The following is a 17212-nucleotide window of genomic DNA, read 5'->3' as shown; positions in this document are numbered from 1 at the left end:
TAATATATTGTTTACCCCGCCCGATGAATGTCATAAGAAAGAAAAATAAATAAATAAAGGCCAGAAATGCACATTTTCGGTCACCCTGTCTCCAAGAAAAAATGCAATAAAAAGTGATCAAAAAGTCTTATGTATTCCAAAATGGTACCAACGGAAACTACAGGACGTCCCGCAAAAATGAGCCCTCGCAATACAGTGGTGACTGAAAAATAAAAAAGGTATTGCGCGCAGAAGATGGTGGCAAAAATTTTTTTAAATAAAAGTAAATATCCTTGAAAAAAAATACAAGTAGTGCAGCAAAAAAGAAAAAAAAAAAAGTTTGGTATCGCAGTAATCGCTCTGACCCATAGAATAACGTTATCATGTCATTTTTGTTGCAGTTTGTGCGCCGTAGAAACAAGACGCACTGGAAGATGGCCGTTTTTTTTCTATTTCTCTCCACTTACAATTTTTAGTTTTTCAGTACATTATATGGTACATTAAATACTACCATTAAAAAATACAACTCGACCCGCAAAAAACAAGCCCTCATACAGCAACGTCAGTGGAGAAATAAAGAAGTTACCGTTTTTAAAAAGGGGAAAAACAGAAAAAAGTTTGGTCACTAAGGGGTTATATAGCACCAATATATTCCGCAATTCTTACAAGACAGGGGGAACTGAAACAAGACCGCCGTTACATGAAGTAATCAGTTGATGGAAACAGTAGGGGATGAGGGTCCTGCCCCAACGAGCTTACATACTACAGATAATGGGGTGATGGCGGGTTGGAGATTGTGGGATGATATACTTTTAGACAATATTCGCGTTGAGCAGTATAGTGGCTGAATCAGTATGACTGCAGGGGGCGGTTGATGGCGGCTAGCAGGGATTGTAGTTACTAGGACAGGGAGCATGTTAGCAGGCGGAGTACAGAGGGGTTTGGTTTAGGGGATAAGGTATGCCGCCCTGAAGAGGTGCGTTTTTAGGGCATGCCTGAACTTTTGTTTGTCGGGCATTGCCCGGATAGTTTTGGGTAGCGCGTTCCAGAGGACTGGTGCTGCTCTGGAGAAGTCTTAGAGGCGGGAATAAAAGGTTCAGCTTAAAGTATGTATACTAACTTAGGAACAGTGGAGCTAGTCCTCCTTCACATGGGCGACACGATATGGACGCAAAAAATGGCAGCGATATCGCATTGGTGGTCCATGTGATATCGCTGCGGATTCTCGTGGCGATAACGCAATTTTGTGGTGCTACAAGGTTATGTGGCTTTGTAGCACCACTTGCGAGGATTTTCAGGGGGGGAGGGGGGCTTGATATATAAGCCCTACCTCAACAATAAGCCCTACCTCAACAATAAGCCCTAGCTGCAGGAAAAAAAAGAATACATCACCTAGAAGCGCTGTCCGGTTCTGCTGCATCTTGTCCTCGGTCCCCTGCACTAGTCTTCTGCATGTCTTCTGGCTAGGGATTGGGAAATCCCCACCTTGAGGAAGCGCTGCCTCTAATTGGCTGAGCACCACAGCACTCAGCCATTCAGAGCCAGCGCTCGATGAACCAATCATATCCATTCATTGGCTGTAATTGATTCATTGAGTGCTGGCTCTGATTGGCTGAGGCATGGCCATGGAGGCGTGGACTTTCTAGATGGGGCTCATTTTAGGGCTTTAACAGTAGGATTTGCTGCTGTCAAAGTTCATCACGGATACATGGAGCTATAGATGCAGCGCCCGGCTGTAACGGACATATATATCAGGAAGAGGCGGGATCCGTATCATCCCAACCAATCAGCTGTGTGACAGAGCAGTCAACCAATAATGGCTCTGGGAGTAATGCACAAACATCAGTGCGAAGACCAATAGGAGAAACAGTGTGTGGCAGCCAGTAGAGGAACACATAACATTCAGCCACTGGGTGACACATTGCCGGGGGACTCCCTGTGTTCATCACCCTGAGAACGCTCCATAGATCAAAACAGGCTAAAAAAAAATGAAAATCTCCACAAAGCCGAGGCATTCCCTGTGTTAGTCATCCTACGCATGCGCAGTATATCAAAATGGGCTGATGGAATAAAAATCTCCGCAAGGCCTACATGTAAGTATAGTTTGTGCTACAATAGCCAAGCAATCAATATGAGCACTCATGTTCCTACATTAATGTGAAAAAAAAAAAAATATTCCTCTTTAATACTTACTGATTCACAAAGCTTACAGTCGGGTATATGATTATGTGAAAACAATTTAGAAGTATGAAATATGCAAATTAAAAAAATGCACATCTCAACGTATTAATAATCATATCAAATGTTAAAATAGTGTTCCCTGAGTTTTCAAGATTTTCGTCAAAGCTTGAAATATAAGCCCTACCCTGAAAATAAACCCTAGATGCATTACAATAAATAAAAAAAAATGTAGCGGGCTCGGTCCAGTTACTCCCGCTGCTCTCCAGGCTGCAGTACGGTTCCCAGAGCTCGGACGCCCATACAAGATCACTTCCTGGCGGTAATTGGCTCATCAGCGGTCCAATTGATGCAGCTCTTGATAAACAAATCACAGCCATCGCATTGGTTCATCGAGCACTGCATTGATTGGCTGAGTAGCGCTTAAAGAACCAATCAGAGCCATTGCTTGGTGGAGGTGGGATTTATGAATCCTATATCCAGGAAGTGATCTTCTGTGGGCAGCCAAGGACTGCAGGAATCGCGTTGGAGAACAGCGGGAGGGACCTGGAGGGAGCCTGCTAGGTAAGTATAGTAAAACATCTCTGAAAAGAAGACTTTTCAGGGATACATGGTACCTTCTTGTTTGTGTGCCCAGTATGCAAATTTGATGTCTCAAATCGTAGGCAGTGCCATCATCCCTCCGATGCTGCTCGTTACAGCAGTAAACCGGCCTCTCGTGTGAATGCACCATGCGCCCCTCCAGCCTCTTATAGCACATGCACAGCGCACCGATGAAGTCCAGGTGTACAGACCCTTTTTCACTGTGCATGGCGTGGCAGGATGGGAGCATAGCTCTAATGTCTGTACACGGAAGCAGAGGCCACATTGCGGTGTGGCGCGCTGGCTAGGAGGGATGGTGGCATTACCACATCTGGTTGCTTGTGTCGTGCTCCATTACACTCTCTGCTGGCCGATTTGGAAACTTAGTTTTCTGCAGTGGGGTTTTTTTTTCGCAGCAAGTGGATGAGATTTTGTAAAGTTCATCCAGTTCGCTGCCACTATAAATGTTGTGGATTTTCCATGCTGGAGGTTGAACAAACCCTTAAGGCGCACAGCTGATCTCTTCCAGATTTTCCACAGCTGAAAAGATCGGCACTATTTGAGGCGGATTTCACACCTTCAAGTTCAATTGAGATTGAAGGTGTAAAATCTACTGTGGATCTGCAGCAAATGGCTTTATGTGAACGCACGCCAACGGCAAGTAATGGTACAAAATAACAAACTGTCCTGTACTGCCACTTGTTAAATGTACTGCTGCTTTAGTGCAAGCGCTCCGGTCCTGGATCATCAGTCATACAATTGCTACAGCTAATCTCTGACTTGATGGCTGATACCGTGTTTCCCTAAAAATTAGACCCTGTCTCATATTAATTTTTCCCCCAAAAGAGGCACTAGCTCTTATTTTTGGGGGGATTGCTTATTATACTTACCTAGCAGGCTCGATCCGGGTCTCTATTGCTGCTCTCTAGAGCTCTGACGCGCTTCTTGCAGTCCTCGGCCTCCCACAGAAGATTACTTCCTGGTTATGGGATTCATAAATCCCACCTTCAGGAAGTGATGGCTGTGATTTGGTTCATCGAGCACTGCATTCATTGGCTGTGGAGCGGTCAAAGAACCATCGCATTGTGGAGGCAGGATTTATGAATTGGCTGAGCTGCAGCATTGATTGGCCGATTCATAAATCCTGCCTCCACAATGCGGTGGCTGTGATTAGTTCTTTGACCGCTCCACAGCAAATCACAGCCATCGCATTGTGAAGGCAGGATTTATGAATTGGCTGAGCTGCAGCATTGATTGGCCAATTTATAAATCCTGCTTACACAATGCGGTGGCTGTGATTGGTTCTTCGACCGCTGTTCAGCCAATCAATGCAGCGCTCGGTGAACCAATCACAGCCATCTCATTGGTTCATCAAGTGCTGCATTGCTTGGCTGAGCAGTGCTCGAGAACCAATCGGAGCCACCACTTCCTGGAGGTGGAATCTATCAATCCTGTAACCAGGAAGTGATCTTCTGTGGGGGGGCCAAGGACTGCAAGATGTGTGTCAGAGCTCCAGAAAGCAACGTGAGGGACCTGGATCAAGCCTGTTAGGTAACATATTCCTTTTTCCTCAATGTAATGCAGCTAGTGCTCCTTTTTGGGGTAGGGCTTATATTTCAAGCCTACCCAAAACCTCCAGAAAAATCAGGGTAGGTCTTCTTTTTGGGAAAGCGGGGTATTGCCATTTGTGGTACATGGTATGGACAAGGTTTTTTTTTTCCCCTCCTCCCATGAGGCGCTTTTGACTTTTTTGGCATAAGTTTAATAAGTGAATCTCTGGAGTTTTAAAAAATTCTTTTTTTGAGAATGAGGTGGTTCTAACACTAATGGCTACTTATGTGCGACACACTGAGAATGGGAAAACCTCCATAGCTCTTGCATGACCGCTTTTTTTTTTGTGATGTATTGGATGCAGAACTGGACCATCTACTAGTATGTTAAAAATGCCTTGTTTGAGAAGATCTGCCTCTAACCAAATGCTTTGTCTCTGTTCAGTGCCTCTCCATGAAAACATGACAAACCCCAAAGAGAAAACGCCAATGTGTTTGGTGAATGAGTTAGCCCGCTTTAATAGGATTCAGCCACAATATAAACTTCTAGATGAAAGAGGACCAGCGCATTGCAAGGTACTTAATTAGCTTAAATCCCTATAAACTATAATGTTCCTACTGTATAGATCAGTAGTATATGTGATGCTGAAGATAAACCATTGTAATATATCAGAGGACATTAAAGGGGATATTCCCAGCTCTGCTTTTCATAGCCGACATGGTAAACGGCTGTCATGGTTGATGGCCACCTGGGTGGGGCCTAAGGAAAGAGCCGAGTGCGTCGGCCCATCGCTGTTTCCGTAGCTCTAATTGAAGTAAGCGAGGGCTACGGAAACAGTGTAGCACAGCACGCTACTGTGTTTCCGTAATTTCCACGCACTTCAATGAGAGCTACGGAAACGGCATTCGGCTGAAGAGCTCGGCTGTTTCAAACAGGTGGTCGGAAGAGTCTGACGTGTTTTTCCATCTCGGCATGATGCGCAGAGATAGGACCCCCTTTAACATGTTCGCCATCTTTCCCCTAGCTTGTATTTTTCGTCTACCTGCCTGCAGGATGTCTCTAAATGTTCACCAACCTCTTAAAGGAGTTGTCTCGCGAAATCAAGTGGGGTTATACACTTCTGTATGGCCATTTTAATGCACTTTGTAATATACATCGTGCATTAAATATGAGCCATACAGAAGTTATTCACTTACCTGCTCCGTTGCTAGTGTGCCCATCTCTATGGATCCGTCTAATTCTGATGTCTTCTTGCTTTTTTAGACGCGCTTGCGCAGATGGATCTTCTCCCTTCGGCTCGGCAGCATCGGTGTTTTGGCTCCGCCCCTTGTACGCGTCATCGCGTAGCTCCGCCCCCGTCACGTGCCGATTCCAGCCAATCAGGAGGCTGGAACCGGAACACGTCATGGGGCGGAGCTACGCGATGACGCGTACAAGGGGCGGAGCCAAAACGCCGATGCTGCCGAGCGGAGCCGAAGGGAGAAGACCCATCTGCGCAAGCGTGTCTAAAAAAGCAAGAAGACACCGAAATTAGACGGCTCCATGGCGACGGGGACGCTAGCAACGGAGCAGGTAAGTGAATAACTTCTGTATGGCTCATATTTAATGCACGATGTATATTACAAAGTGCATTAATATGGCCATACAGAAGTGTATAACCCCACTTGATTTTGCGAGACAACCCCTTTAAGTCACTAAGAAATTCCACCTGTAGTCATACAGGAGACAGAAGGGGTGTGGGACGGAGGAGGGGGTTGCAGCTGCAACTTGTCTATTTCTGGTGTTACTTTGAAACTACATGCTGTGAGAGGGGAGAGGGAGCAGAAGTAGGGAATAACTTATAGGTTCAAATGGATGCTCACAGCAGTATGGGACGTTGGCCAGCCGGAAACTTTACCAATCTAAGGGCAAACTATCCATAGAAGAGCCTGCCTCCTAAAGCATTCCAAGAAAGCAATATGTTTACCGGATTCATGCCACAGGATGAAACTAGTCCTAAAATATGCAAGTTGACACATCTCTGGCTGCTACTGCAGTGTGCGTCCAAGGTTTCTGACGGAATCCTGGGACCCATACCCATAGGCTGCGCCATTTCATGCAGTAATAAAACGGCAGCTCTGGCCGAAACTTCGTTGGTTGAATCGGGATCTTTGAATCCATTTACTGTATGCTAGGGGAGCTTTCCCAGTGCCTATGGTAAATATACACTGAAGACTAACTGTGAAAGTACCTTTCAACTGGCAGCCCATCCCCCTGCCAATTGCCGCCATGAATTATGTCCACTAATGCAGGTTAAATTAATCACCTACTTTAGTTTGATACCTTAAAGGCCTTTTTACACCCAATGATTATCGCTCAAAATTCGTCCAAACGGCTGAAAATGAGCGATAATCATTACATGTAAACGCGGGCATTGTGATCTTTAAGTTTGAACTATGGATTTTGATTAATTTAAAATCCATTGTTTAGCTGCTGAAAAACTGAGCAAATACATTCCATTTGGTTGTATTTTGCTCCTCTTTCAATAGACTGCAGTATGTTCTCCCCGCGGCATGTTTACCCTAGCACGAGGAGAACAATTGAATGTGTCCACAGCTGTTTGCACAGCGGGGAGTGTGTTTAAACACACGCTGAGCTCTGCAAACAACTTGTGCAGGTCCTTTTACATGTAAATGAAGATTATAAATTATTAATGGCCATTAACACTTTATGCCAACTGATCGCTACATTTTTCAATCTCTCAGTCCTTTGAAAGATTTATTTTTGCTGTGTAAAATCGCCTTAAGAGGTATCACAGCCTTATCAATCAGGTATGCCTAATAATTATTCGAAGAATCAGAGAAGAGAACAATGATAAACACTCAAGTGATGTTTCCAAGCTTTTCTGTTTTATTGTTACAATGGTTGAGTTTATATAGTGTAGCATCCCCCAAAAAGTCAACAATTCAAAGTCTACAGCATGTGTAATACTTCTCTCTTAGTAAAACATTACAAAGGTTACTTCTGACAAAGCTACATGTTCAGCGTCTAAGACCCTGTTGGTCAAATGTCACTACAATGCATCCTTTATGCATATACAACGTAAATGATTGTTGCGTTCACCTGACAGAGTTGCACTAAATATGGGCACAACATAAAAGCATTTGGATAAAGCAACTATAAGAACCAATTCGTCTTCGATATACTCCAAACCAGGTTGAAGATCCAACCAAACGCAAGTGGCTACTACAGGCGCCGCTCACAAAGCAGGCTGGCACGTGTTCTCAAACGAAAAACAGGGCTACTCATTTCAACTCCGGAATGGAGTCTACCTTGGGGATGCCTGAGGAAGACTCCATTCCAGAGTTGAAACCTGTTTTTTTTTTTTCTTCAATTGTTTAAGTTAAAAAGGAAAGCTATTTTATTATTTAGTTTGAGAAGCGGTGTCGGTCTGCTTTGTGAGCGGCGCCTGTAGGAGCCACTTAGTTTGTCTGTTTAAATATTCCAGAGAGTGAAACTCAGTAACCCGGTCCCTCAGTGATTCATAGAGTACAGATGTCCTGATTCACTGGACCACAGATACAAATAATGGGAAGGATTGCATCACTCCAAATGAAGAATTCTTGTAATCCCAAGCAGCAATGTTTAAACCCCACGTTGGCTCTATTTTGTTTGCAAATGACCCATGTGGAGTTGAAACGTTGTTTTTCTTACCCTTGTGAATAAATGCAATAAAAAATGATCCTTGCATTTAGAGTGCTGTCATCCTGTTCATTATTCTCCAGTGCAAATCTATTCTTGGACAGGAACTAGTAAAGTGGTAAGAGTCGCATGTTCTTTATCATCACTTGCCTGCACCTCATGTCCTATCTGCTGCCTTTATGCTACATGACACCAGTGGATGCTACATGGGGTCGGACCCGGTGACCCTAGAGGTCCCTTCCAACTCCACCATTCCATGATACATGGCTATTCCTGCCTAGGATAAGCAGAAAAAGCTGAGTTCCCATTGGCCCTTTGGTCTGGCAATCAGTGGGATCCTTGAAGCCCAATCCACTCCAGATCAGTTCCTTTTAAATGACTGTTATCTTTTGATCAATTTGCCATTCATTACTGATTTTTATTACACTTGTTTATTAGCAGTGTGGTGGTTTTACTTATTTTTCTTTCTTTTCACCTAAGTTATTTACTGTTCAGCTGACACTAGGCGATCAATCTTGGGAAGCTGAGAGCACTAGCATTAAGAAGGCGCAACATGCTGCAGCGAGTCTAGCATTATCTGAGACAACCCTCCCTAAGCCTGCTGCAAGACAGATTAAAAACGTTATCAACAATAACCCAAGTAAGTATGTCTTGACTCGTTCTAGAACTTCTTGTCCGTCAGTACATTAAACCGGTTAAAATACTTGATGGGGCATAGCATATATGTGACCTGACCAATACGTAGTTGAAGAATATAAGCTGATTCTATCATTTAGTAAGGATCGATGGTAATTGTTTTTATCTGCCGCTACACAGAAGCTGCTCATCTGCATCGAATTAAATATTCTTCAGCAAGACTCTCTGCTAAAGGTAAATAGAACTTGGTTTGCTATGGGATCACCTTTCTGTCATCTTGCAATAGTATATGCTAATGCTGTCTTAGAGAAGCACATAAAGAACTGTAGGAAAAAACCCAAAAAACTATTATTCTACAATGTCTAAAGGCCCATTTACACACAATTAGCGCTCAAATGTCGTTAAAACGATGGCATATGAGCGATAATCGTTGCGTATAAAAGCTACCATCGTGCACATTTCGGCTGGACGATGATTTTTAGGTGAGTTTAAAAACCATTGTTCAGACCGCACGCTGTGTTCTCCACGGGAGTGACCGATTATGTTGTATTAATGCAGTCAGCCTGTGACAACCCCTGTGAGAACAAAGGAGCTGATTGCAGAGCTCAGACCACCTGCTGAGTTCTGCAAGCAGCTCCCGGAGGCTCATTTGCATGCAAATGAAGCTGCTAAAGTACTAAAGGGCATTAGTGCCCATTAGTACATAATGCAAAATGATCGATAAACTGTTAATCTTTCAGTCGTTTGAAAGATTGTCTTTTGCGTGTAAATGAGCCTTAAGTTTATAGGCTTCTGAGAAAGCTGGGTAACATCCAGTCAAGCTGCCGCAACATGTTGGCATTGTCTCCCTGCTTCCCAAAGTCCCAAATCGCAGGTGTGCCTCATTATGCAGCAATATGAGACTAGGAGGATGAATCCTTGAACTAGGCAGAAGTGTGTGTTTTGCCTAGTGCAGAGTCTGAAAATGGGATGCATGACTTTCAATCCCTGAGTCGTGCAACGACCTCAACCAGTCCTCCGAGAAAATGTATGGCGCTTAAACCAAAAAAAGGCTTAAATTAAGATAAATTATTTATATTCTAAGGGAGAATTGGTCTTTTAAACTGTAGAAGGCCATCAACCGTAAATGTCCAGTAGGTTATGGAGTGTGTTGGGGAGCAGATCCCGCTCCATACCCAGTGGGTGCAGGCCGTTTCTAACAGCTGACACTTACCTGCAACGGCAGCGATCGAGTTGGCTCCAATCATGGCCGTCAAAGTTAACAAATTGTCTAAGCAGCCAGCGGGACCTCCCGCTTCCCCTGTCAACACAATTGTGGGGGGCCGATGGGTTCACATGGCAGCTTGGAGCCTAGTGAAGGGCTGCCATGTATTGCGTTCTATTAAGCCCTGTTTGTGGGGCTTACTAATGAAATGCACCATATACTGTTTCACAGAAGTATTGCAGTGCATGCAGTCAAGTTTTTGTGAAGTTAAAGGGGTTTTCCAGGAAGAATACTACTGGTGAGCTATCGTGTCAGCACCGCAATTACACAGAGGTCGGAGCCGAAGCAGTGGAAATCTCTGCGCTGACCTCTCTTTAGTGGCCGGTGTGGAGACTTCACTTCGAACTCTGTATTTTTTGCGGTGCTGACGGCATGCGCCCGCTCAGCTGAACAGTCGGAGTCCCAAGTGACTGACCTCAGCCGAGCAACTATTTATGACTAGAGTTGAGCTAACGTACTCTTCCGAGCTTGATACTCGTTCGAGTATTAGCGTACTCGATGGTGCTCGGTACTTGAACGAGCATCAAAACGCGTTCGACCCTGCCCCAGCTTTTGGCTCCTCCCTGCTGTGACGTGCCTGTTTTGCCCCTCCCTGCCGCGACGCAGTGGGCGTCATTTGAAAATTTTTTTTGTCTGGCAGGAAGGGGAGGGGGAGGGGGAAGGGGAAGGGAAAGAGGGAGAGGCGAACCAAGAGAATAAAAAAAAAAGCTCGGGACCCTGCTTCCACAAACAAAAATGCTCAAGTCTCCCATTGTAGTCAATGGGGTTCGTTACTCAAGTAGAACTCTCGATTTTATGAAAAGCTCGACTCGAATAACGCGGACCCGAGCATTTGGGTGCTCGCTCATCTCTATTTATGACCTATCCTGGTATATCCTTATTTATCCCACATGGTGAACATGATAAAAAATTGATTTCTTTTAGGCACACCATCTCCTAAAAGAAATTGACTAAAAAGTGATCAAAAAAGTCGTATATAACCTAAAATGATACCAGAAGAAAACTGCAGGTTGCCCTGCAAAGAACCGAGCCCGCACAGTTTCATCCTTGGGAAAATAAAAAAAAAAAAAGGTGTCAGAACATGTTTTTTAGTACATTTATATGGTACAGTAAATTATACTATTAAATATGGCTCGTTTCACAAAACATTCAAGCCCTCGTTCATCTATTTTGACAGAAAAAGTTGTTGTAACTCTCGAAAAGCAGGGATAAAAAAAATGTAAGAAACGGCCGGTCTTTAAAGAGGATTTATCAGTTCTTCTTGGTATGTCTGTCTTGGTACAGAACAATGCTGGAACAGCTTTCCTTAGAACTCTGTGTTGTCTCATTTCTCTATTATTCCTCCTGGATATGTATGAATGAAGTGACAAGTGGGCGTTACCGTTCTCCTTACTGCACACAATGATACTGTCCAGTCGGTGCTGAGGGTGTTAGACTGTGTAGGCGCACCTCCTAATAACATGGAGAATGGGATTGTCCTGTAGGTAATTCATATATGTCCAGGGGTGTAACAGTGGACGTTCTCATCATAGATCTCTAAGAGAAGCCGCTTCAGCATTCTGTGAAATGCAGTTATTTATTAGGATAGCTAACAGGTTGTCTTATGTTTTTATTGATTGCTGGAATTGCTAGTTTTTCTTTTTTTTTTTTTTTTTTTAAATCGCTTTGTCACACGAAAAATTTAAGTTGTCCAGAATCTGCAAAACTTGGCTGCTTTCTTTCTTCCATGAATAGTGCCTCTCCGGTCCGTTGGTTGTGTGTGGAATTGCAACCAAGCCACTTCATTTCAGTAGAGCCGAACTACCGGACAACTCACGGACCGATGCGGCGCGGCTTCTAAAAGAAAGCGTCCATGTTTTTTGCTAATTCTGGCGAACCCCGTTAAGGTAACCTGAAATGGCATTCAGTAAGTGTGGTGTGCACAGCATCCTACTGATACATGTGTCTACTAGCGGGAAACCTCCCAGTGCGTACGCTACATAGCCGGGAGGTATGCAACTCAGAGTTAAACCGTTGCAGACATTTATCATTGATTCTGGCATGAATGGGCAATGGATATGTTTTTGCCTAATGCCCTCGTATTAGAAGGACCCGTCAAGTGCACTTTCCAGTTCAGTTGTTACAAAAAGGTTTAAAGGGGTTGTCCCACGCCGAAACAGTTTTTTTTTTTTTGTTTTTTTTTCAATAGCCCCCCCGTTCGGCGCGAGACAAACCCGATGCAGGTGTTGAAAAAAAAAAAACGGATAGTACTTACCCGAATCCCCGCGCTCCGGTGACTTCTTACTTACCTTGCGAAGATGGCCGCCGGGATCTTCACCCTCGGTGGACCGCAGGTCTTCTGTGCGATCCATTGCCGATTCCAGCCTCCTGATTGGCTGGAATCGGCACACGTGACGGGGCAGAGCTACGAGGAGCAGCTCTCCAGCACGAGCAGCCCCATTCAACACGGAGAAGACCTGACTGCGCAAGCGCGTCTAATCGGGCGATTAGACGCTGAAAATTAGACGGCACCATGGAGACGAGGACGCTAGCAACGGAACAGGTAAGTGAATAACTTCTGTATGGCTCATAATTAATGCACAATGTACATTACAAAGTGCATTAATATGGCCATACAGAAGTGTATACCCCAACTTTGTTTCGCGGGACAACCCCTTTAAGTGCCAAATGTATGCTTAAAAGAAACTTTTGTGGCGTATGTACAGTCAACGGATGCCAGGTGGAAATGCTGGGTGCACCCATGGAAAGTGAATCCAGCCTAAATGCCATAGCCTGAAGGGGTTTTCCTAGTATTTTCTGAGTACACATTGGTGGTGGAGGAGGAATGAATCCCATATAAAAATAAAAAAAACACAACGCTAACTACCACGCCGCTCCCCCTTAGGCATCTCCAATCCTCCGGTCTTCTGTTTGGTTGCAGCGGTCACGTGGTTATTTACAGCCAATAGGAGGCCCTGACAAGGCTTCTACATCAGAAAACCACGTGACCCGTTTACCTCAGAAGGCTAGGAAACCCGGAGACGTGATCAGTTAGATGCCGTGGTACCGGAGTACTCCAGCACTATGATAAGGTCTTAGCTTCTATATAGTTTTGGGCCCTCATCTAAAAAAAACTATAAAAAGCTAAGTCGGACAACTCCTTTCACTTTTTTTAAAACCCATGGAAATCGGTGGGAAAAAATGTTCTAATTCCGTTTCTCTCTGCTCCAGAAACTGAACAGAGAGACGGAAAAGCTGAACGGAGGCGAAACAATAGTGTGAAATGGGACTTAACCTGAGTAGGTCAACTTTTACCCGTGGAGATGGACTAGGAGCTCGTTCACACTTGCACTGTTCGATTCTGTTGTTCGACTATCAGAATCTAAATAATGGTAAAACCAGAAGTGCCGGATATGAATGGCATCGGATGGATCACTTGGCTATGCACCCTGGCATTTTCCTGGCGTAGTAGCGCTGTATGCAGTGTTATTTCGTCCTGGATTTTAGTGAAAATATATGATGGAAGCTCCAAAAGGAGTGGTAATTGTTATACTGTAACCTTATTTCTGCTTTTGTGTTTTTTGTTCCTTTTTTTTTTTTCTGGAAAATATTTTGTGCACCACACAGGCCTTGTCCCGTGGCACACAGAGAGCATTATAAAGACTAAAGGCCCATTTACACGAAAAGATAATCATTCAAGAGATAGGTTTTGAGCGATTGTTTTGCGTAAACTGCTAATGGACACTAATGTCCATTAGCAGCTTATCAACTTCATTTGCATGTAAATGAGCCTCTGGGACCTGTAAGCAGAGAACAGCAGGTGGTCTGTTCTCTGCATTCAGCTCCTTTGTTCTGCTGAGGGGCTGCAAGCTGAATACAATGTTATCAGTGCTCGTGTGGAGAATACAGCACCATGGATAGCAAACACGGCATGCGGTTTGTGTTATCTTCTCTACAGCTGAACAATGGATTTTATGCTCACCTAAAAATCATCATTCAGTCGAAGAGTGAAAGATGGGAGCATTTACACACAACGATTATTGCTCAGACGATGGCTTTTGAGCGTTAATCGTTGCGTGGAAGTGGGCCTTAAAGGGGAGACTTATGATACTGCCTAAAACAATAACTTTGTTGCCCATCGCCACCAGTTACAGAGCAGATTTAATTTCTTATTCTGTTCTTGAAAATGAAAACTCAGTTGTGATTGGTTGCTATGAGCAACACAGACCATTTCTCTTCTACACAGTGTTCCTAAATCTACCCCAGAGTGTAATGTGGAACCGCAGAGCACATTTATACATTTATAAAGCTTTTTACACCAGTTTCAGGTGTAAAAAAAGTTGCTTTTTTTTTTAGAAGTGGGTATTTGCGAAAAACGTGTCATCTCTTTTGCGTCAGCCATGACACTTTTTTCCAACCGTTAACCGTTCTTGTAGCGAGGAGGTGTGGCAGCCCCAGACCAACAGATTTATGTATAATTTACGCAGAAACTCCTTCACTCCGTGCATTTTTCCTGTGGCAAGACCTAAACCTTCTATAAATATGCTGTTTTGTATTCATTTTTGGTGTGTAATTATCACGTGAAAATGTTTTGTTTCTTGTATTTGTGACTAATCCTTAACCCATTCACTCCCATGCTGTACATATAGGTCACGGGAGAGAAGTAGTTTGCACAAAACTATGTACATGTAGAGCATATATATAGTGTAGGCCATCTGCAGAGGGAGCCAGCTATAACTGACAGCCGGGGTCCTACTGCAACTGCAGGGACCAGAGATGATTTTCTTACAAGCTGCTGATCATGGCACATAAGCAGTTAACAGAAGTAGGGAGCTCCCTGTATGATGTCATTGATTCTCACTCCGCCATCCAATTATGAAGGGGCAATGTGTTGCTAAGACCGGAATTGTGAATGAAAAGATATAATACACTGCAGTGCAGGCGTACTGCAGTGTATTATCTGATCATAAGATTATAGGTCCAGTTTCCCTGCTTGGGCGTACAAAAGGGTAGTGGAAGGGCTTAAAATGAAAAACCCTTCCTCTGTGCACACATTTCATATATATGGCTGGTAGACAGCAGTGGTGATGTACTGGTACCAAGTGACAGCAGGAAGGAGCATGAGAAGCTGCAGAAGTACCAGGGCCTGAAAGAAAAACTAGAGAGGATGTGCAAAGCGAAGACCAAAGTGGTTCTAGTGGTGGTAGGAGCACTTAGGCCTCCTGCAGACGGGTGGAAATTCCGCGGTGGGATTTCCCGCAGGATTTCCGCCCGAGCCCGTTGCCATAGGATTGCATTACATAATGCAATCCTATGCACACAGCCGCGATTTGTCCGCCTTAAGACACGCGCAGAAAACAAATCGCGGCATGTTCTATTTCTGTGCGGGTCTCGCAGAAGCCCGCATAGAAACCTCCCTAGTGACGCGCCGGCTCCGCTCTGCGCATGCGCTGGCTGTGCGGCAGAGCTGAGGAGGCGCAGGAGCGGGCAAGCAATCCGGCTGTCTGCAGGCAGCCTTTAGGGTTGTAACTCCTAAACTGGGGGAATGGCTCCAACAAACCCCAGAAACAACTCCTAAGCGCTCCTGTCCCAAAAAAGTGTAATGCTACGGTAGGAATCTGCACAAAATCCTCCAACTCCCAGGCCCATAGTATAAGACCCGAAGTTGAGGAAGTAACATACTACCCATAGGGATGACAAAAATAATAACAAAAAAGTAAACTGTTTATAAAAAAAAAAAAAATGCAAGCGCAATTTGAAAGAGAACTTTATGTAGAAAGAAACTTTTCTCTGCAGTTCCAGCATACCCATAGCGATACCACAGTGGACTATAGTTATACCTGCAAAGGGCCCTGCGGGTTTAATGTGAGCTGTATTATATTTGTTTTATAAGCTGATAATAAAACCCTGTGGTTTTATGTGATACATCGAATCCATCATACATCTCTGTTTTAACGGCAGTTCCTGAGTATACGAGTTGATGATATTAAAAAAAAAAAAGTCTTGCATCGACTCGGACCGTAAATTGAACATACTTTCTATCCTGCATTGCAAGCACTATTTAAAATGTAAAAAAAAAACCCAAATGAGGGTAATCAAAAAAGTCATATGTACCCTTAAATGATACCGGTGAAAACTGTGTCGTTTTCTACTAAAACAGTGTTAATAGAAAAATCAAAAAGTTATGGGTCCTTTTCTGCAGCGATGCCAAAAAGAAAAAGGGGTTTTATTGCGCAAAAGTGGAATAACATAAAAAAATAATTTTATATTGCTGTAATCGTACCAACCCACAAAAAAAAAAGTTATTTATCCTGCATAGTGAACACTGTTGAACTGCCAGGATTGGTTGATGTGTTCTTTTCACACCCCTTCCCCCTCCCAAAGAAAACCAAAACCTGTCATATGTTGTATGTACCCCAATAAAAAGTGCAGCTCCGCGCACAACTAACAATAAGCCGCAGGAAACAAACTCTGCAAACTTTGGGATTAAATCCAATTGTGAAAATGATTTGGATACGCATTTCAATGGAAAAACTTTTTGTCCGTAGCCTTTAGCAATTTTTGTGTCTTGCTGTAAACAGGGCAGTAGGGGGAGCCGCTTGCTTTACTGCTAGACTTGTGAGCAGGCGGTGGGGGACATGGCTGATCTCCTGGGGCACTTTAAAAGATTTTCTTATATATTTCTTCGTTTTAATGGCAGTATAAGTCAAAATGGAATCAAGGGGAAAATACAATGACGGCCTCCCTCACAACAGGCACTGCGGGAAGCGCTGCGAGTTATCACTGCGCTTTGCCGCATTTTACTTTTAGTTTCGGCCGCAGCGATCCTACGGCCCATGCCAGCATTTGGCGTTGCTTTATCAGTGGTGAGGAGTGCTAAACTCTCAGAAATAGGAGCCCTTTTACATGGGACGATTCCCTTGCCCAATAGTCATCCCAGTGGTATTCGCACAGTGAATGGAGGCGCAGTGTGCCACGGATCGTTTCGGTTGCCTGCCTCTGTTCACGCGTGTAAATGACTGCCTGCCTACGCAGGTCGATTGTCCTGTTTTTATGCCTGCGGAACCTAAACAACGAACGATAAGCGAACGAATTAGTGTTTGTTCAGTCGCTGCAAGCGTTTACAGCGAACGATTATCATCCACATTTCCGCAATCTAGAGATTATCTGAGCAATAATCGTCCCGTGTGAAAGGGCTTTCGGGCCGCACTCAGACGGGGTAAGTTTTTGGGGGTGGATTTTCGGTGCAGAATCCCCTCGAGTACACTGCAGTACGTGGTAATACGGTTTAATGAAACTCCTTTCAAGTGGAGTGGATTTTTCAGCTGCAGATCTTGCTGATTTTTAGACTCGTTTCAGATT

General features: G+C 44.1%; 1 protein-coding gene across 4 annotated transcripts in view; it reads left to right on the top strand.

Moving 5' to 3' along the window:
• STAU2 (staufen double-stranded RNA binding protein 2) overlaps positions 1-17212 on the top strand; it is a 271721-nt gene that overhangs the window by 31956 nt on the left and 222553 nt on the right. For 2 of the 4 annotated variants that reach the window (XM_066578584.1, XM_066578582.1), the window contains exons 3-5: positions 4735-4865; positions 8452-8611; positions 8788-8841. In XM_066578584.1, the coding sequence (XP_066434681.1) occupies positions 4735-4865; positions 8452-8611; positions 8788-8841 (345 nt within the window). The remainder of the gene's footprint in view (positions 1-4734; positions 4866-8451; positions 8612-8787; positions 8842-17212) is intronic. The other 2 variants (XM_066578585.1, XM_066578583.1) reach the window with 1 other exon arrangement.

This window comes from Eleutherodactylus coqui, chromosome 9, assembly GCF_035609145.1.
Source record: "Eleutherodactylus coqui strain aEleCoq1 chromosome 9, aEleCoq1.hap1, whole genome shotgun sequence".
In the NCBI taxonomy this organism is placed as follows: Eukaryota; Metazoa; Chordata; class Amphibia; order Anura; family Eleutherodactylidae; genus Eleutherodactylus; species Eleutherodactylus coqui.
This window is presented reverse-complemented; position numbering and strand designations above follow the sequence as displayed.